The sequence below is a fragment of the Pieris brassicae genome, chromosome 2, assembly GCF_905147105.1.
Source record: "Pieris brassicae chromosome 2, ilPieBrab1.1, whole genome shotgun sequence".
Lineage (NCBI taxonomy): Eukaryota > Metazoa > Arthropoda > Insecta > Lepidoptera > Pieridae > Pieris > Pieris brassicae.
This window is the reverse complement of record NC_059666.1, coordinates 17,439,934-17,465,636: the sequence shown is the minus strand read 5'-3', so window position 1 is coordinate 17,465,636 and position 25,703 is coordinate 17,439,934. Positions and strand designations below refer to the sequence as shown.

Below are 25,703 nucleotides of genomic sequence, written 5' to 3'. Positions count from 1 at the left end.
AATTTCTTCGCGTGTGACAAGTTCTGCCTGCCATTAACATATTATTTATTAACATATTCAAACTCCAACAAGGTTGAGAAGCAGCGAGTTCAAAGGTAAACATTGTGCTGAAATTCAACCCAGGATCCCCAGTAAACCATGGTAAGTAAACCTTTATGAGATTAAAGGTTCTAAAATTGTCACCTCTATAATATCTAGAATGCGTTTAGGACATGTATGTACACCTCAACATTTAGTAAGGCTTTGTATTGTTGATAGCAATATTTGTGAGTGTGGAGAAGATATTGGTGACCTCGACCATATTTTCTTTTCTTGTTCCCAATATGTCCGCACCTCCTTTCTGTATTCCTTACAATTACTACATGTTCCGTTTCCGACTAAAATATCCTACCTTTTGCTTTATCCTTTATTGTATTATCTTCTTTCATAATCAATAATAATATTAAGATATAATATGTTTATGTACATATTTTGTTTTTAACTAGCTTATCCCTTTGTTTACTTTTGATGTCTGTTTATTTTTTGTAACCGTGTTTCCCAACCTTTTACTTGAAACTGGCGCCATAAAGTCTACTTTATTGCCATAATAAAAAAATTAAATAATCTCGCACTCAACACGGTTCAAAGTTCAAACCGATTTGTACGATACTCGCATGAACATAAAAAAAAATGATATACGAGATTGTGTTTATACTAGTCAAGTTTCTCGTGTTGATGTGTAAACCGACGCAGGAAATTATTGCCTAGCGATAATTCCCTGGCGATTCTCGTATGACATAATCGTAGGCGAGAATTTAGTTTTTGCCTGTATGTAAACATTTTGATAAGATAATACTATGGCGATTAATGCTGGCGATAGTCGCGTACGATTTCTCGCACCCAAAACGGGCGAGAAACTCTCCATCTAAATGGGCCTTTAGAATGGTCTTCGAAAAATGAACGAATTATGATTTATATATTTGTTCTTGTTCTAAAGATATAGATTATATTTATGTATTGCAGTTTGTAACATAGAGTAGGTTTAATATGTATCTCAACATGTTCTGTGCGTTAAAAGAACATTTTTATAGAAAAATATACAACAATTGATGTTTGTATTAATAATATACTTAGCGATAAATGATAATCGGTGGTGTCTGCTAACAACTGAATAATGGCAAGTTAATGGTTTTATATATTGAATTAATATCCCAGCTACAATTAAAAACGTGTATTAGTTTGAGCTATTACTAAAGCACTTAGGTTACAGGTACACTATTCATTATGGTCTAAATAATCGCGCTAAGACTGGAAACGATCATATATAATAAACAAATTAAAATATTAATTTCTAATCTTCTTAACTAAGCAAAACTTATCAAAATGTGAGTATAACATTCATATATGTATGTATTTCAATAATTTTTATTCCCTTTTGTATTCCTTGTTTTATACATTATTTCAGGTACAAAGTAATAATTATTAGTTTAGTTATAATATTGACTTTAAATATCTGCCATGCTTCATATTACGAAATATTGGGGGTATCCAAACAAGCGTCAACGGCTGAAATAAGACAAGCCTTTAAAAAATTGGCCATTCAATTGCATCCTGATAAAAATTCTGTAAGTAAATATACTTTTTTATATTACTTTGTTTAAATATAAACCATTTCCATATTAGTATTGACACTGAAGTACATATTGCAAAATATTGTGTAGGTGGAAGTGTGGGTGGCACAGATCTACTTCATTCACATGTGACCTTAATAGCAGAGTTATCTATTGATCAAATCTTTTAAATAAAAAATATAACATTTTAGTATAAAAATTTTGTCATATTCCTTAACAGATTTCATTGTTGATTCAATAAAAACTGTTTAAAAAATTGTTAAATTCATTAATTAACGGTTATATATATTGGTAGTATAATTAAATATAAAACATATGTAAGAAATACTACCATCTTAATTAGGGGACAAATATAATATTAAATTTTCTTACTACTTTATTCTTTTAAATAATAAATCGAAAAGGAAGTCTTTCGTGAGCAAAAAACACACATACATAATATGTAGTGTACACACTAAATTAAATATCTTACAATTTTAGAATCAAGAAGAACAAGAAAGCTTTTTTAAAATTACTGAAGCATATGAAACACTCAAAGATCCTGAGAAACGGCGTCAATATGATATGTATGGCTCACACCGCACTTATACACAGAAATATGGCTCTCAATCGCAATCTAAGTATAATGACATACTTATAAAAGGATTATATCATACAGATCCCAACATGGAAACTATAACACCATCTACTTATAGTAAGTTTTTTTTAAGGTTTTCATTATACAATACATTGAATTATACAAACATTTGTTTACAAAGCAAAAAAGTCTTCTTGTACTAGGACTGTTAGTCGAAGGAGTTTTCTATAATTTCAGCAGTTGGAAATTAATTTATAATACATACAGTCTAATTATTAATTCTACATTTCAGAAACATTCCTAAATAGTGGGCTACATTTCATAAACTTCTATTCTCCATTCTGCCCACCATGTCAGAGCCTGGTAGATGATTGGAAAAAATTGGCAGAAGTGTATAAGGGAATTGTAAGTTTTATTATATTTTTTTCTTGGGAAATGTATTGTCCGCGGCGGAACTGCTTAGTGCCACCCACTAAAACCCCAAGCAGAGCCTTACCCGCTTACCCACATGCGATGCGGCGGTTTCATCCGCCTCTCCACGCCCATTGTTAGTTTGTGAAGATACTTGACACAGCAAGTATCCTTCACATACCGGGCCATCCAGAAATCGCTAGGAGAGATCGGGTCCAGTAGTTGCTTCTTTTGAACGCATGGACCCCTGCTTCCCCGCAATGGCACTTTAGGTGGCGAGCATTAAGTGAGCGCGTCGCGCACTTACGCTACGGGCCTGCGGTTTCTTTCGCCGTAGCAGATGAGCTTCGAGACAAATCTGGTACTTTCCGCATCTTTGTTTTTCATGACCGCCTCGCAGATTTTTTTTTTAATTTTTCCACGGGCTTTCATATCCCGCGCTCAAAAAAGCTTTTACTATGTTTGGTAAAAGGTATGTTTGGTTTGGTTTGCGTCTAGAGGAGTGCATCTAGAAGAGTTCTTCTTTCCGCTTCCTATGCTGGGCAGTCCCTTAGCTTATGCAGGGCGTCGTCAACGCTGTTTTCGATACAGTGGTGGCAGGTTGGTGCTTCTTCTCACCCTACTAGTCTGCAGATAACTACCCAAGTATCCGCGTCCGGACAGCACGTGCTCAAGTCGGTAGCTAAGGTGGCCCCAGCGCATCCTTAACCAATGTTGAATTAGGGGCCTGAGGTCTTCGATAGTGTTTTGACCGGCACTTGCGCCCGCCAGCTCGCTGTCCCACTCTACTAGCATTTCTTGGTCATCCAATGCTCGCCACGCGTTTACCTGTTCCAGTGTGGGGTTACTCCCTCTTTCCCTAGCTCGGCACTCCCCCAATATATTTCGCTAAGAGCAGCCGCATCGAGATTCCAGGTTTCGGTACCGGCTATAACACACACTACGTCATAAGACACAGTGCGGTTCGCCCTCGCAACACTCACAGCGACCACTCGTTGCGACTGCCTGAGCGTTTGTGTGATAGAGTCGGGTGAGTTTGTCGGCCCATACGAGGCACCCGTACAATGCTTTCGCCCGAATCGCATTGGCGTTAATTTAAGCACCCTGTGTAACTTATACAACTGCTTCCTGTGAATTATAAGAGTGTTCTATTATTTTTAAATGATTATTAAAAATAAATTAACTATCAAATTAAAACGTACATTTGAAACTTTATTTTAATTTTATAAATTGTCTCTTCAGTAAGACGTCATTGAAAATTACGATCTAGCTTAAGACTAATAAATACATTAGGAGGTAAACCAATTTTTTTATTGTTACATATAATAAATATTTATCTTGTAATTGATTTAGTTCCAATTTTTTTATAGGTGAAATTTGGCGCTGTGAACTGTAAATATCACAACTCGTTTTGCTATCACTCAATGAGGATAGGTAAATATCCATCGTTGTATTTATATCCTAATGTAAGTATTCATAATATGACTTATAAATGTGAAGCTTTATGTATTCATATTTTTAATGTAGTGTTGTATAAAAGCTTATTATAACGTATATTTATTTTTTATTAGTTAAATTTTGTTTTTTATTAATTTGGTTAAAACACCACATAAGATTATGTAGTGCTTAAAAGCAAGATTTCATTGGCTTCAGTGTAATAAGCAGGCTTTGGATAATGTTTTCGAGTATTGCTTTTTTTGTAAATCAAGTTTGTTGTGTTTATCAGGAATCAAATCGGCTATAGGTTTGATTCCTGGCCTATAAACATATTGAATAAAAAATTAAACGAGTTATTGTATAGTAAATATCGTATTTAATTACAGGGAAAAGAAGGCAGTTTTGTACAATATACTGGGCAGCATACTTTTGAGGATTTGGAGAAATTTGTAGTGCTCTTTTTAAAGGAAAAGGTCACAATACCATTTGTAAATGCCATTATATATGACGATAAATCAGTTGCCTATGTCCTTGATACAGATATCAATGAGAATATGCTACTACGGATTGCCTACAAATTGGTTAGTATAACTGTCATTTATGTTTACAATTTATGGATATATAAAAAAAGAATATTATATGTTCAAAACCTCATGTAGTGTGTTCCAATGATTTGATATATAAAGAAGGTATTTTAAAACACAAGCAATGTTATAAAAATCAAATTCCTTTCCTATATATATAATTTTTTTATCATCATAAAAATTGCCAGTAAAATAAAATAGTCAATAATTCTCATTAAACTGTTCTGTGGATTGTGTCTAAAATATTGTTTTTGTTACTGCTACTTATTAAATCAAGTTTATTACGCTTCAAACGTTGCTGAATAGGGTTTCAGTGGACAACAAGTTTACAATCTATCCACATAATTCGTTATATTGTAAAGATTTTGACATATGGAAATCGTAGTTCATACCAAAACTCGAAACAATGCGTGGTGACTAATGAAAAGTAATTTGTATGCTTTGTGTACTTTTACCTTAATATTAATGTTTTAGTACTCGGTTACAAATTTGGTTAAAATTGATGACTATTTACAAAGGACATTCAACCGAGATTTGGAATCTAAAATTCTACTAAAGTACAATAATATAACGGTGTGGATAAACACAACCGACGAACAGACTATAATAAAGGAAGTTGTAGGAATACTGCCGCCGATTGAACAAGTCGGATTGAAAAAGATACAAGTGAGTAAAACAATTCATATTATACAATAATACATATTATATAGATTGAAACTACGTCTTTTGTTCTACAATACCGTTGTTTTGTATTTCTGTTGCTTGATATATTTACATAAATAACTTGTGATTATTATTCATCGTCTTAACCGTTTATGTAATCCGGTGTTACATAGATTCGCTTATTTTAAGAACTTATACCCTTATAATAGCCATCGAGGCGGCACAAGTGTCAACAGTTTTTAGCCTTTAAGAGATATTTGGCTTGCTTGATGGCTGATAATAATACCAATAAACTATAAATTTGTGTGTTTGTTAAATTACTAGACATCTAAAAATATATAATAATAATAATAAGCCTTTATTCCACATCTTTGACATACATTTGATAAAATAATAATAATAAAATAATAATAATAAAATCATTTATGTCAGATCATTATAAATCCATATATTGTTAGTAGATAAAAAAGATAAATTTATAGTTTTAACTAAGATGCGGCCCCTGTCCGGGAGATGGCCTCTTCCAACTTTTTCCACCCTAATTTATTTTATTAGACTTCTATTTATCATTAATTGTTATTGTTTTGTATTATTTTATCTTGTTTATTTTTTTTATTCTGTGTAACTGTTAATAGTCTGTGCAATCATATTAATTATATATAAATGTATCTGTGTGAAAACCGTTGTAACAGGAATAAAGATTCTATAACCATATCCACGGTCACTACTGTATTTTTGTAAAAAAAAAATGCACAATATAACGTAGTTGTAGTATGGTAATGTAACGTCTTAGTTTAATAAAATTATCTTAACATTGCAGGAGATCAGAAATGAACTGCGTAATGAGAAAAAAATGCCATGGGTAATATATTTCTCAACACAGGGTGATGATAAGCTCCTAGTCCAACATTTGAAGGTTAACATGCCTAATATGATGTTTGGTGAGTAATTTTATATAGAAATTTTAATCCACTTTTTACCGAATGCTTTTCCAATTTATTGAAGTTTACTGAGTCTATTTAGTGTTAAACCTGACGATATTTATTGTGAAATTGTTATAAGTCGTCGCGTTTTCATATTGAAGCTAATCAAAGTTAAATTCTTTTCCGTTATTCTATGATATTGACACATATTATTGCATATTGCGGGTATATTTGCACACTGGCTGAATTCACAAGAATTGCATTACAGTCAAAACCGTTTTAACGATATACCGGTTATATTATCAAAGGTCCCAGCGGGTAAAGTATTAGGTACTTAATAACAACGTCATCGGCTGTTACCACTTTTACGACCAAATATGAGTAGTCCCTTCGATGTCCGTTATTTCAGATTTTGACTGTATTTATAAAAATGTTTAGGTTTTATGTTTTCTTGTTTTGTTTATATTATGTTCTACGACTATCGGTTTTAGGACCAAATATGAGTATTGTATTAGTATTAAGTTACTCTAAAAATAGAAAATAAATAAATAAAATTATATTAAATTTGATTACAACAGGTGAAATTAATTGTGACAAATTAGGTGAGCTATGTCACTCTTTACAAGTGAACAAAGCCCCAGCGTGGGGCATATTTAAGCCAGGGGGCGGCTACCAAAAGCTATTTGGTGAACCGACGCGGAAAATTCTGGAAAAATCTGCTAAAGCGTATAATATGCATACGCTATCTGCTTCGGATTTCAAGAAGATTCTAGAAGATGGTAGGTTATACTGCATATGGTTATAATAAAAAAACTGGTAAGTAAGAATGTTTAGGGATTCAAGAGGCATGCTCCTCTGCAATTTAACAAGTTAGAAATTCGGCCAATCATTATGACATTTATTGGAGCTTAGATTAACAATTCTTTGTAAAATAATATATTTTGTTCAGCTATATAAATTATTTCCTGACCTTTAATCCTTGCATACAAATATATTCTTAGCTGTAAGAGTCGCGGCGGTGCATATTCCAGTAAAAATGAGAATTTCTTTAAAAACGAATGAAGCTTTTACATTTTCCTTAGCGAGCGTAAATATGTCATATAAAACCGTTTACTTTAGAATAAAAAAAATTGTACTTCTCAGTCCCTCTAAGGGTAATTCTAAAATATTTTTGACATATTTAGAGCGAAGTTCTTCTCTCAGGAAGTGCTTGTAAAGCCTATTGGTGTCATTTTTTATATTTATTTCTGTGCAATAAAGTTCACATTGAAAACTATTCCAGATACAACCACGTGGGTACTATTAATTGCTCCGTACCAAACATCGTGGCAGCATATGATCGAACCCTTCATTGAAGCTTCTCTTGAGTTTGTTGAAGTCGGGATTAGTGTAAGTATATAAACAACTTCAATGCTCTTTGTTTAATGCTAATATTATTTGTTTATAAACATCTATTAAAACCACAAGAATACATTGTAAATCCTCCAACCAGTTATACATTACTATCAAACAAAAGGCAATAAAATAATTATACGCTTTAATTAATTATATGGAGCAGAGTTGGCCTAGTGGCTTCAGCGTGCGACTCTAATCCCTGAGGTTGTAGGTTCGATCCCGGCTGTGCACCAATGGATTTTCTTTCCATGTGCGCATTTAACATTCGCTCGAACGGTGAAGGAAAACATCGTGAGGAAACCGGCTTGCCTTAGACCCAAAAAGTCGACGGCGTCCGTCATGCACAGAAGGCTGATCACCTACTTACCCATTTGTTTAAAAAATGATCATGAAACAGATACAGAAATCTGAGGCCAAGGCCAACATAAAAGATTGTAGCGCGATTGATTTATTTATTTGATTTTTAATTAATTATATGTCACGTTAAATATGTTGCTTTTGTGACACCTACAGAACATCGTCATTATATCCACCTTGCCACTGGGGCCAGTAGACTGATTAAGGAGCCTCCTCTTTCATACTGTGGAATTTCATTTTGTACTCTTCCTCTGGGAAGTTCCAAAACAACCAAATTGCCATAGGTGGCATTTCATTGACAAATTTTAACACGTGTCACTTTAAAAGTACCACATTCGATTATTATGGAACGAAAGTAATGGATACTCAGATAGAATAATAATAACATATAAATATGGATTTGAAATAATATTTAATAATTCTAATATAATTTTATATTACATGTTAGTGACATTAAAAGGGGTATGACATTAAATGTCAAACCATAATGACGTAACATTGTATACTTTTTTTTTTATAAATTACACAATTGCCCTCAAATGACACGCTTCCCTGCGCTCGCTTCACTTTCCGCACATTCTCAAAGAACTTAAACTTAAACAAACCTTATTTACATATTTTTTCGCAGTTCGGTGTGATGTCGTGCAGCACACATACAAATAACTACTGCCAATCTGTGTCTGAAAACAATGCATTGATCGCGGTACAGGAGAGAGGAAAATTGCACAAGTATATAGCAACATTTATTTTAAAACTACATAAAGAAAGCGTCTTAAAATTAAAATTATTATAAGCTTTTTCATATAGTTTTTTTTTTACTTTGATTTTAAATCTTTCAGGTATCGTGGAGAGATCGATAAATCTGATATAGTCGAGTTTGTTGACTTAATTAAAGATATAGACGGTGAGTATTATTCTTCATGATTTTTTTGTATGAATAGGTGTTTTTATATGCGGACTTGGTTTGCTTTCAGAACGATAGCGTTTTTAAATTAAAGACAGATTGTTGTATATTTTGAGTTTAAATATATCCATATGTTTCGCAAGTTCTACCATTGTTGTAACTTAAAACAAACACTCGCGCAAATGAATGTATAATTTATTATTTCCGTTATACCTAATTAACAGTGTCATTACTGGTCGAAAACAATTTCCTTTTGCCACAAAAATATGTCCTTTATTAAGTTTGACAAGTACAGGTACTCGATAGTTGAGTCAACTGTCAACTATCGAGGCCTAGTCTATGTTATTTTACGACAAAAAATATTAATTCTTTAGCAAATTGCGCCATGCATAACGTCGTCTATTTCTAAAATTATTATTATTAACTTTACTTTTGGTTTCTTTATTAACCTTTATCCAATACCAATTGGTGTCTTCAGTAAACAGGGCTACTGGTATTACAAAACACTACATTGAAATGGCATCGCTTTTAAAAGTTTATTCGCCTTACAGACTTTAGCCTGAGTGAGCAACAGGTACTGGAGATTAGTGATGTCTGGTCACGTGAATATACATGGGTCGTTGCGTTTCTGCCACTGCATTATGGTCATGTCAGCGATGAATTATTGCACGAGATGAGAATTGTCTCGAAACGGGTGAGTAACAGAGAAACGCTTAACGATTGTGAATTTGTCTATGTCTAATTAATTACTAATACTAATCATCTCCTGGGACTCATCATGTCATTTCTGTCTAAGGCCCGTTTTATCAAACGTCAATTACACTTAAATTTAGTTTCAAGAGCTGTCAATACATTTTTTTCGTATGAAGTTTGACATTTGACAGCGCTCAAAACTAGTAAGGAATAGACATTTCGATTTTTTTTTAATGTATTCCGTTTGACATTTGAAAGTGATCTCGACGTGCATGTATCTTGAGATAGGAATTAGAATATGGACCTTAGACAAGTAGGTGACATTTCAGTCACCGTACAAATATTTCCTTATCTTTATTCAAAATGTATTTTTCTGGGATCGGCAACTATCAGATAACTTCCATAGCACTTTCGATTCCAATATCGAGTTTATTCCATGATTGCGGTGTCAGCGCTACTACGGATATTAAAAAGACTAAATCGGGTTTTAGAGATTTATAATAATCCAGCGGGGCTATAACTCTATATGTCAAAATTCAAAATTCTTTATTTGTTCAGATATATGTACAATACAATTCAGATAGAGGCCTCCCTAGTAAGTCAGAGACCTGTGACAGGGAAGCTTCGCTCTTCTTTAAATTTACAAAGTTTAATCAACCAACACAATTGGTGTAAAAAAGAAAAATAAATAAATAAAAATAAACAAATATATGAATATATTATGATGACTATGTAATGTGTTTGTGAAAGACGAAACAAATGTGTGCGCGTGTTGCATGAAAAGATGGATTAAGGAAAAAAATATATTAGATGATTTAACAATGCTTCTGTTTTGTTGTAGTTAAGTGTACCGAGACAATGGTTTAAAGTTATTTTACATTTATGGTATGTAAGATTATGAAAGCTAAGGGTTTTATTTAAACTATTATAGATAAGCTGAGCGATTGTTGTATTGCTTACGTGCAAAGATTGTCTTGCAAATTGTGTAGCTTATTATTTTATGTTGGGTCCTTTTTTGAGGTGTGTCTGTTTTATGTGGAGAGCTTGCGTGTCTCCTAAGGACACAACGGAGAATATAGAGCTGGCGTATGGTCAGTAGTTTGCAAGACTTGTACAACTCTTCTGTTGGACTACTTTTATTTTTTAGTAACATTATTTTTATAATTGCTCTTTGAGCTCTTTCAAGTGCTAGAAGTTTGGTTTTCGCACAACCACCCCACACTGTGATACAGTAGGTGATAACAGATTGAACTAATGTTTTATACACGGTATATATGATGTTTGGTTCCGCTATATGACGTAGATTGCAAAAAATCCAGCTTAACCTACGTATCCTTTTTATTACTGCATCAACATGGGCGTGCCAGTTTAGATTTTGGTCAATAATCACACCTAAGTATTTAATCTGTTTCACCCTAAGCAGCGTGTCACAGCCGCAGTCTTCACTATAATTGCAATTTAGTTTGTGTAATTTTATTTTAAGATTGGAGGGGGGTTGGCTCTTATCACGTATAGCAAAAGTTATGAAGTTAGTTTTAGATGGATTAATAGTTAGCTTACTGCTGGTTAAGTGCGCGTTAAGTTTGTGAAGATCCGCTTCAGCGTTTTTATAAGTTTCCTCTTTATATGTGTCAAGACACAAGATCTCAAATCTGTTTCTTTGATAATTGTCTTTGGTGCTGGGTTTGCCAGTTTGCTCAGTGTTTATTGCGAAATAAATCCATAGATACACACGTCGTTTAACCTATAGGAAAATTTATTTGTGACAAGTCCAGACTAGGTCTGGATCTCGTTAATCAGAATGCTCTAACTGGATATGGCAGAATTTTGACCAAAACACGTTCTTCAGAAAGGAGGGCGGGATGCCTAAAGTAATATGAAAAATATAATTATTATTATAGAAATGACTTCTGTGAAAACCACAAATAAACTTTTCTTAAATGGACCATTATAAAACTCCTTATATAACTATTTTAGCTGCGTCCATTAAAGTTCGTACGCGTCGGCGCCCTCTGGTGTAGGAGCGAACGTACGAGCGGTTTTTGTAACAATGTACGCGCACCTATGTTACGCGTCTACCCTCTCGCTTCGGGACGACATTTTACGTGAGTTATTTATTTATCCCACTGAGCACATGCTTAAATTATTTACAAATATACTTAAAACGTCTATATTAATCTAATTGATTGTTTTTGTTCTATATTAATCTAATTGATTGTACGTATAACAACTATAACGTCAGATCATGAGCAGCCTTTTTTTTTATAGAACATGGGCAAACAGGTTAGAGGCTCAGCTGCTTAGTGATACCGCTGCCCATGGGCACACACTGTCGGACAGCTCGCGAGTGCGTTGTCGGCCTTTTAACTGTATTGCGAAAAGTCTTAAGAGAATACCACATCACGTCAAATTGCATATTATTTAAAAAATTAATGTAACTAAGTTAAAATATTCATTTACATTTAATCCTGATATGTAAACAAACCTTTTTACTAAAAAGCTTTCGTATTTTATGTTTAAGACTTTATTAAGACTAGATTAAACTAGAATTAAACTAAAAAATCCTGGTAAGGTATATATTTTTAAGACTTATCGAACCATTTATTTAATATAAACTTTGACATTAACATAGTAACTTGAGTACAATCGGCCCTTCGTCTATCGGATTGTTTTAAATCTGGTAATACTCATTACAGAATACCTCTACAACAGCTGTCAAAGGCGCCGTATATACTTGAGTGGGCTTTGAATCATATAGACGACTCCATCGTCAATTTGAATATGCACACATTCTACTCACAAACACAAAGAGGGTGAGGAATTATTGCGTTAAATATTATTACTTTTTCATTAAGAATGGTTTTTACCTACTTCGAAAAAAGGTTATCACTAACATGTACGCATATAATACAACCATTATGGAATTAGAATAAATCAAGATTTATTAAAGCTTCTAAGTACTGTCTTAAGAAAACATTTTGATCAGTAAGGGGCCGTTCAAGTATGACGTAAGCAGATTTACTGCAATGTATCCCCTCCCCTTACTCTTGTAAGCAAAAGGTAAAGCTTAGCTCTCAAAAGTTATAATACATAAACGTATTAATGAGCTTCGTGTTCAAGCATACACAATACGTGGGTAGTAAAAAGGAAGTAATTAGTGTTGACGTAATCACCAACTGAAAAATTCAAAGAAACCTATAGTGTATGCCGATTTTGAAATAAAAAGAAAAATACTTACTTTACATCCTTATGTTACTTTTATTATTTTATTTTACATATGAAATTGGCGTTTTGTATGGGAGGAACAAAAAGTTGAATATTTTTAAATATAATATATTTAATTAATCAAAGTATGAACCATTGTTTTCTATGCATTTTTGCCATCTCATAGGTAGTTCATTGATCCCTTTACTAAAAAACCAGTCGGACGGGAATCAATAAAATCTGTGAAGGCGATTTGGACTGCCCCATCAGAGTTAATTTTTTTCCCTTGCAAGAAGTTGTCCAAATTTCGAAAAAAATGGTAATCTGTTGGAGCAAGGTCCGGGGAGTACGGAGAATGTCTTAGACATTCCAATTGAAGCTCTTCTAATTTGGTAGCCGTCTGTTGTGCAGTGTGTGGTCTAGCGTTGTCGTGAAGTGGCGTGGAGCGATTAACCAGCCTAGGTTGTTTAGCCGCTAGCTTTTCCATCATGGTTTGCAATTGCTGACAATAGACATCAGCCGTAAACCAAACGCTTACAAATAACTTTTTTGGGGTTAATTTCCGCTTGGGGCAGGAGATGGTTGGCTGGCCAGGATCCAACCATTGCGCTGAGCGCTTCCGATTATCGTAAAGAATCCATTTTTCATCACAGGTAATGATTCAGTTTAAAATACCTTTATTATTGTGCCGGTTCAGTAATGTAACGCAGCAGTCGACGCGAGTTTGTCCGTTTGCTTCAGTCAATTCGTGAGGTACCCACCTTTCAAGCTTTTTAATCTTCTCAATTTGCTTCAAGTGAATTAAAACAGCTTTATCACTAACACCGCAGCCTGCAGCTAACTCGGACGTGGTTTGCGATGGATCCGCTTCCACAATAGCCTTCAATACTTCATTACAACTTGGGTCTCAGGTCGTCCACGGGGCTTGTTCTGCGGGTCGAAATTTCCAGAACGAAAACTTTGGAACCAAAAACGAACTGTGTTTTTTTTTTGCAACATGACCACCATACACATCATTCACCCTTCGAGTCGTTTCCGCAGCACTAGTGCCACGGCGGAACTCGTACTCGTAAATAATGCGATACTTTAAGTTTTCCATTTTGTAAAATGAGTGACGCAAACAGAAAAAAACAAGAAAAAACAAATGAATGACGGTCATCGAAGCATAAATACATGAGTAAATAGCTGTACATATTTGAATTTGGAATTCCTTACCAAAGAGGAGAACCTCGTGATTAAAGTGACCAGTACGAAATACGCCAATTTCATATGTAACGACCTAATATGAAGTTTACTTTTTCAGAAGTGAGAAGCCATGGGTCGTATATTTCCATTCGCCGAGATGTTACAAGTGTTACGAAATGTACACAGATTTCGCGATTATTGCTCACGTAAGTTTATGTTTCACCAATTTATTTTCTGTTACATAGAGAATTTTTACTTGACTCGAATCCCGGTTATGCAGTATTGAATTTTTCCATGTAACAATCGTACGGTGAAGGAAAAAATAACACTGATTTTTCTAACATTTACATGTAACATTTCAGCAACTCAGCAATGTGATAAATTTTGGTAAAGTGAACTGTATTACGGAGCGTCAAATTTGCCAGCAAGAGTACATAAATAGCTACCCATCTTTGCATATATATTCTAACGAAAATGAGCGACAACCCTATAGGGCTGTAGTTAACCTTGAAGTATCTTCATACTCCCAACTCTGGAAGGATATACGACCGCATTTGAAGGACTATAACGACGACATATTAGCTAAATTCAACAGTTTCGATATAAAAAGCCAGTACTTACGAGATGAATTGTAATTTAATAGCTGAGATTTGCTATTGTAAAATGTCATCACAAAGAATAGACTACTAATAGATTTGACAGATCTATTAAAACGACGTCTCATGAGTCTGTGCTAAGAGTGAACCGTTTTGAGGCAATTGTAAATTTTTTGTATATATACCAATACAAATAATTTACCATTGCTATTCTTATTACATTTATTATGTTAACAGTACTGGTTACATTGTAATATTACCTAAAGGTCGCATAACCGCAAAGGCGATTTTTTTTTCGCCCATACTCTGCGTTTAGCGGTAGAAAAAACAATGTTAGTGGAAAGAGCGGCGGATATTGTTATGGTTGAACTACTAAGTACATATGAAAGATAATTGATGAAGTTTGCCATATATGCAGCTAGTATACAGTATTCGACATTCCAATGCATTTATATATTTTTTTTGTATTATATATAATTTGTATTTAATTTCTCAATTTAATAAAAGAGAAAAAATGTGATATGTGATGGATACGCCAAATGAAAGAATGGAACTGGTTATTGCAATATAATATACACTTTACTGAATCATATGGAACAAAGCCAGAGGCTTATAGTTAAATGCCTCTTGGTATTTCTGGGTACTTCTGACTGGTAGTGATTGTCTATTTAATCATTAGCTTAGGAATTTTTTAAATCTCAAATGTATCTTAATCATGAAATCTCATAGCCAATAATAAATTTCCTAGTATCTATAATTATTGAACCTGTTAATTAAATTGATTTTGTACAACTTCATTGTTTAACAGTATGAAACTATACATTTTAGCATATCTTTAATTATTTACACACAATTTTGTATGTAATGTTACTTTAAATCTTTAAAAAATATTAATTTTATGTGACTTAGATTGTTAATGAAATCCTATTATACTTTTTATTATGATCCATATATGGCTCTAACACATATATTATTAATACAACAAATATAGTATTCAATATACTCAGCATGTAGTAAACTTAATAATATTAATAATGTGTTAGGTTTAAGCTAGTGGTACACACTTTAATAAAAATTCTGAACAGGTTTCTCACAAATTTATTAGATTTACTTAAAGCAATCATGGTCATAGATTCATGTTTGTATCAGACTAAGAATTTTTAATTCAATTGCTAATAATAACTACTAGGAGCATTTGTGATATTTTGTTAATATCAACTAATATTTGTGCAAACAACTTTAAAACACTATTTGATTTTCCAAGGCAACGTGATAAATATACACAAATATTATCAGAATATCACATATGACTGAAATTTAAAATCAGATGTTATTGAATCTCTCATACTATAATGTTAACACACTTTCAAAGATTTCTCTCTTAATACCCACAAAGTATGCTTTGGGAAACAATAAAAAATATTGAAATGTAAATTTGTTTTATTTCTTTGCATGTATGTACAAGGAGAGGTAACATTCAACTTAGGAATGTAACACCAATAGTGTTAATATATAAGCAGTAACATCAAAGTATTAATGGATTACTGGCATCTTCACTGATAACATCTGAAAAAAAAAGTACTATTGAGTTTGCATCTTAACTATAGTTACGAGTTTTTACACATTAAGCAATGTGTAATCAAAAAATTACACTTAAAAGCTATGAATTGTATTTTTAACAATTGATTTTTTTACATACCAAGTTATAGAAGTTGTGAGATTATATATGGTATTATAATCATGATAAAACTGATACTTTACTGTAGTTACATTGTTTTTGTTACAGCTTAAATTGCAGATGTACTGAGTAAAAGCAGGCAAGTTTTGTATTATGATCAAAAACTTACATTAATATTCCTATTCAACTGAGCATCTATGATGTCTTGATCAACACTACAGGGTAGGAAGAAATCTACTGGATGAAAAAGCCCTTTGGAATCCAAAACTACTCTATCTTCACCAATTTCCAAGTTCAGGTCTTGCATGTCTACCTGCAATTGATTTTTATGTGTTACATTGTTTTATGCATATAATTCTAAGCAATATTTGGATACAGAGCCTTATAGATATAAACAGAAAAACATCTGATTCTGAATTATATAAACCAAATAATTATATTATCCAAGATATACATGTGATTGAAGTTTTTATATGTAATTTAGAAGAAATACATACTGAAGCAGGTATTTTAAATTCAGCCAAAAGGTACTGAATTTCCCCAGTAGGTGGTTCCCTCCTAAGCCTATAAGCTATTTCTTTTCTAGATTCTTTTGTGGGTTTCTTTATCTCCTCAATTAATGGCTTTACTTTTTCCTCGCACGATTTAACATCACGGATTTGGATCCTATGTGACTGTAAGTTGCCAATAGATTTCCTATTTTTTAGAATAGTATACTTAGACATATCTATTTCAAATTGGTACTTGTCTTGTAACCCCTCAAATACTACTGTCAGAAAAAAAGTCTGAAAGACCTCATCCTTTTCTATTTTAGAAAAAAAGTTTGTGTTTATGGCTACATCATACACAGTAGCAGGGATTCCAGATTTATCTGGTTCCATTCTTCCTTCACCAATGCTCATAGGCACTCTGTAGCTAGACGGGTTGTCTGAGCTAAGAATCTGCATTAATTCTTCATTAGTAATATCTTTAGGACAAGGAATAGCATCAGTGCGGCATACATTAACAAAAAGCTTTTTGCTGTTCTTTGTAAAAGTCTTTACACAAAAACCTACAATAAATAATGTATTTTTTAGTATTAAGGTTTAGTTTTTATACAATATGTAGATAAATTGTCAATGTTACCTGGTGTTGGTTGAACGATTTTATAAGGATAATTATCAGTATTCGCAAAAAGTTTGTTAAGTTCATCTTGCATTGGATTTTCCTACAATAAACAAATTAATTAAATGTATCTAGTGAAAATGTAATAAAACGGTAAATATAGTTTAAAGTTACCTTAATAATTCGCATATTTTGCTCCATGATAGTAGGATCAACCTCTAATTGTATTGATTTAGTCATTTTGGTTGCTAAGGAGAATGAATTTGTTTATAGCTGCGGTCGGTTAATGCGAATTTTAAAAAAAGAACTATTTGTATTGTAAATTCCGTACATGAGCATTAAATCAAATATGGATCAGATTTTTTGCGCTTAGTCCATAAATTTTAGAATGTACCCAGAAAACTAAACCTTAAAATGCAACGACCATTACAAATAATTTACTAAAATAACTCAAAACTCAATAAGAATATTAACTGTTGATTACAGAATACAGACATAATGATATTGACATTGACGTTTAATAAACTAAACTAACTATATCTGTGGGCATTTATACAGTCAATTACAAGTCGAAATATATCTAAGCATAAATAAATAGCAACGGCAAATGTCTGAGCGGGACAGTAAATATGAGAGTGTGAACCATAAAAGCTTCAAATTGGCAAAAAGGTGAATAAATTGTTTTCAATGCTGTGTCCACAAATTGTAACCTGAAAGTTGAAGTATTTGTCAAATGTCAAAATCTATCTTGATTCGTCAACTAGGAATTCAGATTCTGAAATTAGGTCGAAGTAGTAGGTAGGTAGTGGATAGTGATTAGAAAAGTAATTTTTAGTACATAAATATTCAAGAATAATTGGCTGTCTTCAGAAAGTACACTTGATTTTTGTTGGAGTAAAGTTTTAATTATGATAAGTGATTTTATGAAATAATCTAGGTACGTGTTGCTTTCGTCATTATCTTGTAAAGATAAAGCAATTATTTTAATCGTAAATTATGCCATATTTTGTAGTTTTATCGACAATTTTATTACTATCCAATGAATAATTTTATGATATTTTGATAGATCCTATGGTATATGTGGTGCAGTAAGGTATATGGAGTAAAATATATAAATTTAAACTGTTATAACTTAAAGGAATTATAATCAGATGAAGTTTAGTGACTGGTATGTGTACGCGTAACATTCTAATCAAAAGAAAAACAAAAAAATAACCTCTTGATTCAATAACTTTCTTATTTTCTACAACTGTCACTAGCAGCTTGACCTATACTGTTTTCTTTTTGATTTAGTGTTTTCTTTTGAATAAATTGTTATGAAGGCATCCTAATGACATCCGATTTTAAATTTAATAATTGATTTGTGATTTTATTTCAGGCAAATAACATATGGCTGTAAAACAATAAAATGGCTGATAAACATAGTTTAAACTATGAGGTTAGAGAATTAAAATTGGGATCAAGTTTCACTAACAATAAAGCATCACAATATCACACAATTAAATGCAAGTATTTAATTACATTTCGTTTTATGTAATCTGTTACAGCTACAGCCTAGGAGAAGGCCAAAATGTAAAAGTGAAGGGCTTATATGTCTAGAGTTATTTATTTCAATCTAAAATGTATATTACACAGTTGTCCTATTAAGAACTTTCAAACTCTTAGTCTTAAATAAATAAACATATAAAATTTATAGGTTGTTTAATTTTATTTCAGATGACTTCAAACCAGCTTCTGTTGATGTTAATAAAATGGCCACTGTAGATGTAGGAACTAACAATCAAGTGACTGTAACTGTACCACATTTAGGTAAGTATTCATTACGGATTTGCAATGTTAAATAGTATAGGTTAATAAAACTTCTACAATTCTAAGCTAAGTTTAATTGAAAACCAAGTAAAACATTTGTGCCTTTCGAAATTTGATGGATAATTTTATAATTTGACTGCCTTAAGTAAATTTTTGTATTAAAAATAAAAAATATATTCACAGATGGTGCTGGCATACCACAGACAGTGTTTAAGGGAAATCAAAGGCCTTATACAAAAGAATGTGTGCTGATAATAGATAGAGATACAGGAGAAATCACATTAGAAAAATTATCAAGTAATATACAAGTAAAAAAGACAAGGTATGATGTAGTATGTTGTTATGGCTTAAAAAAACTAGAACTGTTGCCCTTATTTTATACTGTTCTACTGCATTAACAATTGAAAAAAATGGTTCATTGTATTAAAACCTACCATATTTGCATTGCACTACTTTTAGTTTGGAATCAATCATGCATCATCTAAGCACATATAAAGAAAATGTCTAATAATTTACTGATACTAATTGATCATTAAGGTTTACATTATACTTTATTCTAATTGAGTTTGTTATTTTAATTTAAATCTTTCAGGCAAGAGTCTATTCAAAAGCCACGCCCCTTGACTCCTATTACAAGCGATCTCACAAACACCACACAAAGATCAACATCTCGTACCCGTGTTGCAACTAATCGTCGAACTAACAATAATACTGGTAAGTTTTTGTATATTTTTAAGTAATATGTCCTTGAAGAAAGTTGCTAAAGGTAATTATAATTTCTACTATTTTTATATGATAAAACCTCTTCTATATGATTTTTATAAGATAAACACTCTATGCATATACTCATATTTATATGATAAATACTCTACTTTAACCACATATTACATGGTTTATCCTTATTATACCTGTGTCTCAATAATACATTCTTACATTATTGAGGTCTATAGTATGTTAAGACTAAGATTTAATTTATGTTTATGTTATGGTTCCATAGAAATTATTAATGTTGACTGAACAAGGAGTGGTTTCATATGGTGCAATTTTTATTATTAAGGCATTTCCTCTTTCATAAGGTGGTGACTTTATAGTATATTATCTATATTACAGGTACAGTCAATATGACAGCTCAAGTAACCCAGCATCATCAACGGTTTAATGGCGGTGCAGCTCCGAAGACTCATAACATGGTGCGCTCACCGCCCAGAGTCAAAACGTCTCCACCCCAAGCGCCGTAAGTATATTTGTGTTCAATATTGAAGAATAAAGAAATAAGTAATAACGACGACGACGTCATGGATTTGGATACCGGCACCAATGGACTTTCATAGTATTTTAATTAACACTCAATTGATGTATCATTAGATATGAAAAAAATGTAATAAACCAGATGCAAGAAACTGATAAGCCATAAAGCTATTATTATATTTGAATATTAATACAAAAGTTAAACACTGAAGGCCAGAAATTTTCATATTTGTTATTTTACCTGCAAGAATTTTGTGAGCCCATAAGGACTCAGAACAAAATCATTTATTTTTAATAATACATATCTGGCAAATGAGAGCTAAACAATTATGCTATAATCACTTTAGAGGTCAAGAAGTAAGAAATATAGAAGTATAAACATGTATAGCAACTTTGAATGAACTGCACATCTGATCTTTATAGAGAGTTGTTGTTATATGAGAAACTTTACATTGTAAAGACGAGGCGAGTCAATCAAAGATTAATTTTTTTGTTTTTAAATTATTTGACTTGACTGAACAAAAGTAATTTTAACTAACATGCAATTTCTCTACAGTTGGTCAGCAGGCGGCAACAGTACACTAGCGTCCCTTCCTATGATCGGTCTGGACGACGCTCCCAATGGTCCTAGCGCTCCTAGTGTGCATGCAACCGGTGCACACGTGCCTAGCGCGCATGTACCTAGTGCGCACGCTCCTATCGCGCACATCCCTAGTGCCCATGTCCCAAGTCTGCACACTCCAAGCGCACCCATTGTCCCTAGCGTGCATAGTGCCCCTATTACGCATGTTCTACCACCATCGCGACATCTGCCGCCTCCCGCGCCGCCAAACCCCGCTACAGTAAGTACTTTAATAAGTCTTGTCTCTAAGTTACACAGAGTAACTGTAAAGCTTTACTTTATATTATTATAAAAGACATATATTTTTGTCAGCACTTTCTGGCAACTGCAGGAATATATTTGCAATGATCTCAATATTTGAGTTGGTATCAAGCTTCGTTTTCTTCATTCTTCAAGCGATTTAAATAAATTAAGCACTGGATAAGCTGTATCCTAACAACGGTTTATACTTTTTGCAGCAACAACAAGATGATAGCTCATCTAGTTCATCAAGTGATAGTGACAGTGACAGTGGTAGTGGAAGTGACAGCGATGAGAACGACTCTAGACCATCGATTCCTTCTGGTAAGATATACATTTCAAAGTATTTAATCCTTTCGACCTTAGAACTAGAGTTTTATATTTGATAATCACAAGAAAATTTTAGGAAAAGTAGAGTTTTAGTAAGTTTAACCATTTGATCATCAATTTCTTTATAAGCCTGGCTCGAAGGACCAAAAGTTGTTAAATAATAAGAAATTGATAAAAACGCACTAGGAATTTGATTCATATACAATATGGTTACACATGTTTACACAAGTTTATTCATACATTCAGGTGTACCTAGCAACCCAGCCTTACCAACGGATGTCCTAAACGATGATCTCTGTTTGTCTGAATCCGGCAGCGACTCTGACTGACCACAACACACGCCTTTGTTTCACGGACGTTTATTCTTTTGAATTAATTTGCCCAGTTGATATCATTAACCTAATATTGCTGTCAACATAACAGAGTTAATTTAACACTTTATATCTAATATTCCGACTTTTGGATTTCAATATTCCGACCGAAATGTTGGATTTTTATTGAAGTAGAATATAAATAAAAATATAAAGATCTTTATACAAATGTGCTATAAACACAAATAGGTATAAAATATTTGGCCTTATAACGCTTGTGGCAGTTAACAAAGACAAAAAATTATTAAATTTAATTAAAAAATAAATACTATTTACCTAATTATATATACATATAGTAACAAAAAAGAAAAAGAAGGCTGTTCACCTGTTCAAATGATCATGAAACAGCCTATCCCAGACCTAAAAAGGTTGTAGCCATTGATTTTTTAATTTTTAGTAATGAATCGGTTGCTATTTTATAGCTTATAAAATAAATGATGTGTAATTAATTTGTTTTTATGAATAATATTTTTACTTCTGAACTTTTAATGAATTTTCAATCTTTCGTAAGTTGAAATTTGATTTTGTAAATCTGTTAAATCAAATTAGCTATATTTAGCAAAAATACTTGAAATGCATGCTCAATTTATGTATTAGCATTATGTTATTTTGCTATCTTGAACCAGTTTTTTTGTCATTATAATTAAACGGTTACGTGTATATTTCATAATATCAAAAGTAATGTTGAAAGGTAATAATGTTATCATCTGGGTATAATTTGAGTACTCAAAACTCAATTTTTTTGCAGGGTTATATCAAGCACAAATGTTATTTAAATTAGTTTTTCCTTAATTAAAACAGTTTATACTTGCATATTTAAAATTAATTATTATGAAAACATTTTGTTTTTTATCTTGTTCTAACAGCATGTGTTTGGTATAGACCAATCAAGCTCTCAACATCGTACCTAGGGAGCGTTTTTTGCGTACGTACGCGCATTTCGTATAAAGCGTACACGTATTAGACGTACGTTAAGATTTATTTATTCCCAATACCTATTTATCCCATCGATAATTGATCGTTATGATTCTAACATGCTCCAATGTTTTAAATATGAAATTCTTTAAAATTTGAAAATATAACTTCTATTCTGTGAATCAGTATTAAAAAAAATAAGTCTTGATATAATCCTGCCTATAATTCGTTAGAATTTCTCCAATGTTAAAAATGGTCAGTATAGTGTATATTTTATTAAATTGTTTCAATTCAAGTTGAATTTGTCAGAAACATGTACATTTTATTAGCAATGGCCTTTGACATAATGGGTAATACTTACAGATAAGTCTCGATTTTCAGTCAAACCCTGTGTCTTACTTTGGCGGTGATAATGTATATGTATATACAAAACTACGACATACTATGTCACAATTGGTTTGTATTTGAAAATTTAATGAAATTTACAAAATACTGACCGGCGTATGTTAAATATAAACGTGCCTCAATTTATATAGATAATATATTTTTTATTTTATGCCAATATTTTTAAATAGATTTAAGGGCTTTGTTCGGTATCGCTAACGTTATACATATTAGATTTAATAAATTCTGCAATAAATTATTACATATATTGTTAAAAGTTAGGATAAATTTTGGTACTATCAGCAAACACAGTTATTACAGATACATTATTTATTTACCTTATTGTTACTGCAATCTAGTATTTAAAATAATCGGCTTAATTATAAATCATATATTGAAGGCAGTGTATTTGTTACAAATTTAACATACATTGTATCAATGGTATTAGACATGTTGCCTATGCTTGGACATATGGCGGCTTGAAATTTGTGTAAATTATATTTTTCATTAAAAAATCAATGTATAGATTAACTAAAAATATCTAAAATGTAAACTTATTTTGCTGATAGTACTTTGTGTAAATAATATATGGTACGAATGCTTGAATATCGATGTATCCGATATATTTTCTTTTGGAAAACGTCGCACGAGCAATAATGACACTTTTAAAACCGGTTTGTTCTTAAACTCACCGCATGATCGCGCAATAATCGTAAATTATTTTACATTCATATTCAAGGGTAGGAAATCTAAAAATCTGGAGTAAAAAATCTGATTGTTAAAATCGGGAGTCTTAGGAATCTTTATCCGAAAACAATTTATCCGGCATTTTTTGTGTATAAGCTTTAGAAAATTATGTTTTATTCGTCTCGGTAAATAATCAGTGAAGTGAAAATGAGATAAGATTGTGTACTTTGTTTTGGTTGTATGTACTGTGTAAACTCTATATAACAACACTGAAAGGACTGCATTTTATGGCGTTATAGAAGGTTTGTCGTTAAATGGAGAGAAGATAAACTTATAGATTATCCATGACGCCTACTTATTAGTCATGGTCAACAACAGTACACGTGCGAGCAATCCCAATTGGTAAACAAAAGAACGAATTTCTTAGAAAGTTCGTGTGCATGATGCCGACAGTCGAGTTTATTGCTGACTAGGCGACAAAGACTAGGCGACATAAGCGACAAAAGAACGTACACAGCTGCGCAGTTTTTACGAATTTTAGAAACTTAAAAAGTACTTTATTACGCAATTGTTGTCGTGTCAATTGAGAGCAGATGTAATGCTATGTACAGTGTATCATTGTATGGAAGAAAAGTTAAACCAACCGAAGCCAATTGATTTTGACGCTTTAGGGAGATCGTCTTTAAATCGAGGTACGTTACATGGAGTTTACACTGTATTTTAATATTTGTATTTCCAACTTGTTGTCTTGTTTAAGGTCAAGACGCACCGCTAAACACTCCCGTAATTCCTACGTTACGTATATTTCTGTAAAAACTTTATCTTCCTTGTGGTGGTTTCATGACCGTCGCATCTGTCATGTGATGCAATTTTTATAATAAACAACTTATTAGTTAGCCTATAATCTAAGGTCCAGCAACATCGTATGAAAACGAAAATAATTCTACGGATTTTGAGGTATTATTGCTCATAAACACCTACAATTTTAATGTGAAAAAACAATGTTAACCAAAAAAAAACACACAATAAGTTTATGCATGTATTAATCATATTATTTATATTTAAAAGTGTCATTAAGAACTCATGCGGCAATTTAAATGGCTCATTAATCGATATTCGGCTACAGTAGGAGTGATTCTCGATAGAATTAAAATAGTATAACGAAAATTCTCTTAATTCACAGTAATTTGCATGTCCACTGTATTCAACACGTTGAATGTCTTACAAAGTCAAAGTTTAGAGAAATTTATTAAATTTTAACGACATGGGGTTAAAGAATTTTCGTTAAACGTAAAAATTGTGCCTTTAACGTCTCATTTATATTGTATTTCGTTCGCATAGCACCGTGATACGTCACAGTATATCATTAATATATTTTATCGTAATAAAATATGTCCTCATTTCTGAAAGCCTTGTTTCTTTTTTTATTATAACGCAATCAGTACGCAAGATATGCATTTTTATAATTTATTCAAAGAAGAGTCGTTTCCTCTTCTCTCAACATAAATAAACTTCATACAAATTAGTTTAAAAGTAAGCTGTTTGAATACGTATATTTTTATCATATTAACTATCATTATATTAAAACACCTTTGTCATCGGACGTCAAGGCAGATTTCGAAACACCACCCTTATCACCGTCGACGACAGTCGTTCCACAACTGAGCGATGAAAGAATGAAGAAAGTTTATGCCGCGCACCACCACTATATGGAACCAGCTGCCCACTGAAGTATTTTCGAACCAATTCGACTTAGGGTCCTTCAAGAAAAGAGCG

General features: G+C 32.4%; 3 protein-coding genes across 7 annotated transcripts; 2 read left to right on the top strand and 1 right to left on the bottom strand.

Moving 5' to 3' along the window:
- Positions 1-1,056: 1,056 nt before the first annotated feature.
- On the top strand, positions 1,057-15,967 carry LOC123719078 (dnaJ homolog subfamily C member 10-like). 2 transcript variants are annotated; one of them, XM_045676151.1, is made up of 18 exons: positions 1,058-1,156; positions 1,250-1,364; positions 1,445-1,604; positions 2,091-2,304; positions 2,480-2,592; positions 3,969-4,064; positions 4,422-4,616; positions 5,094-5,285; positions 6,103-6,223; positions 6,784-6,984; positions 7,488-7,594; positions 8,586-8,686; positions 8,797-8,861; positions 9,413-9,555; positions 11,532-11,659; positions 12,251-12,367; positions 14,062-14,149; positions 14,306-15,967. In XM_045676151.1, coding segments are annotated over exons 2-18 (2,316 nt in total). In that variant the 5' UTR covers positions 1,058-1,156; positions 1,250-1,362; the 3' UTR covers positions 14,579-15,967. The 2 variants fall into 2 exon arrangements, with proteins under 2 accessions (XP_045532106.1, XP_045532107.1); XM_045676150.1 differs by having other exon boundaries at positions 1,057-1,364.
- LOC123719099 (PIH1 domain-containing protein 1-like) lies at positions 15,962-17,793 on the bottom strand. Its single transcript, XM_045676153.1, has 5 exons — positions 17,496-17,793; positions 17,343-17,424; positions 16,715-17,268; positions 16,387-16,530; positions 15,962-16,105 (listed from the first exon to the last, which is right to left on the bottom strand). The coding sequence occupies exons 1-5, from the start codon at positions 17,559-17,561 to the stop codon at positions 16,073-16,075; spliced, it is 879 nt and encodes a 292-aa protein (XP_045532109.1). The 5' UTR covers positions 17,562-17,793; the 3' UTR covers positions 15,962-16,072.
- Positions 17,794-17,970: 177 nt separating this feature from the next.
- LOC123720103 (ell-associated factor Eaf) lies at positions 17,971-25,330 on the top strand. 4 transcript variants are annotated; one of them, XM_045676593.1, is made up of 10 exons: positions 18,088-18,258; positions 18,388-18,489; positions 18,700-18,826; positions 19,038-19,130; positions 19,314-19,452; positions 19,723-19,844; positions 20,241-20,364; positions 20,935-21,220; positions 21,459-21,564; positions 21,817-25,330. In XM_045676593.1, exons 3-10 carry the CDS (start codon positions 18,730-18,732, stop codon positions 21,897-21,899), a joined length of 1,050 nt encoding a protein of 349 aa, XP_045532549.1. In that variant the 5' UTR covers positions 18,088-18,258; positions 18,388-18,489; positions 18,700-18,729; the 3' UTR covers positions 21,900-25,330. The 4 variants fall into 4 exon arrangements, with proteins under 4 accessions (XP_045532552.1, XP_045532549.1, XP_045532550.1 ...); XM_045676596.1 differs by lacking the exons at positions 18,088-18,258; positions 18,388-18,489 and adding an exon at positions 17,971-17,990; XM_045676594.1 differs by lacking the exon at positions 18,388-18,489.
- Positions 25,331-25,703: the final 373 nt, after the last annotated feature.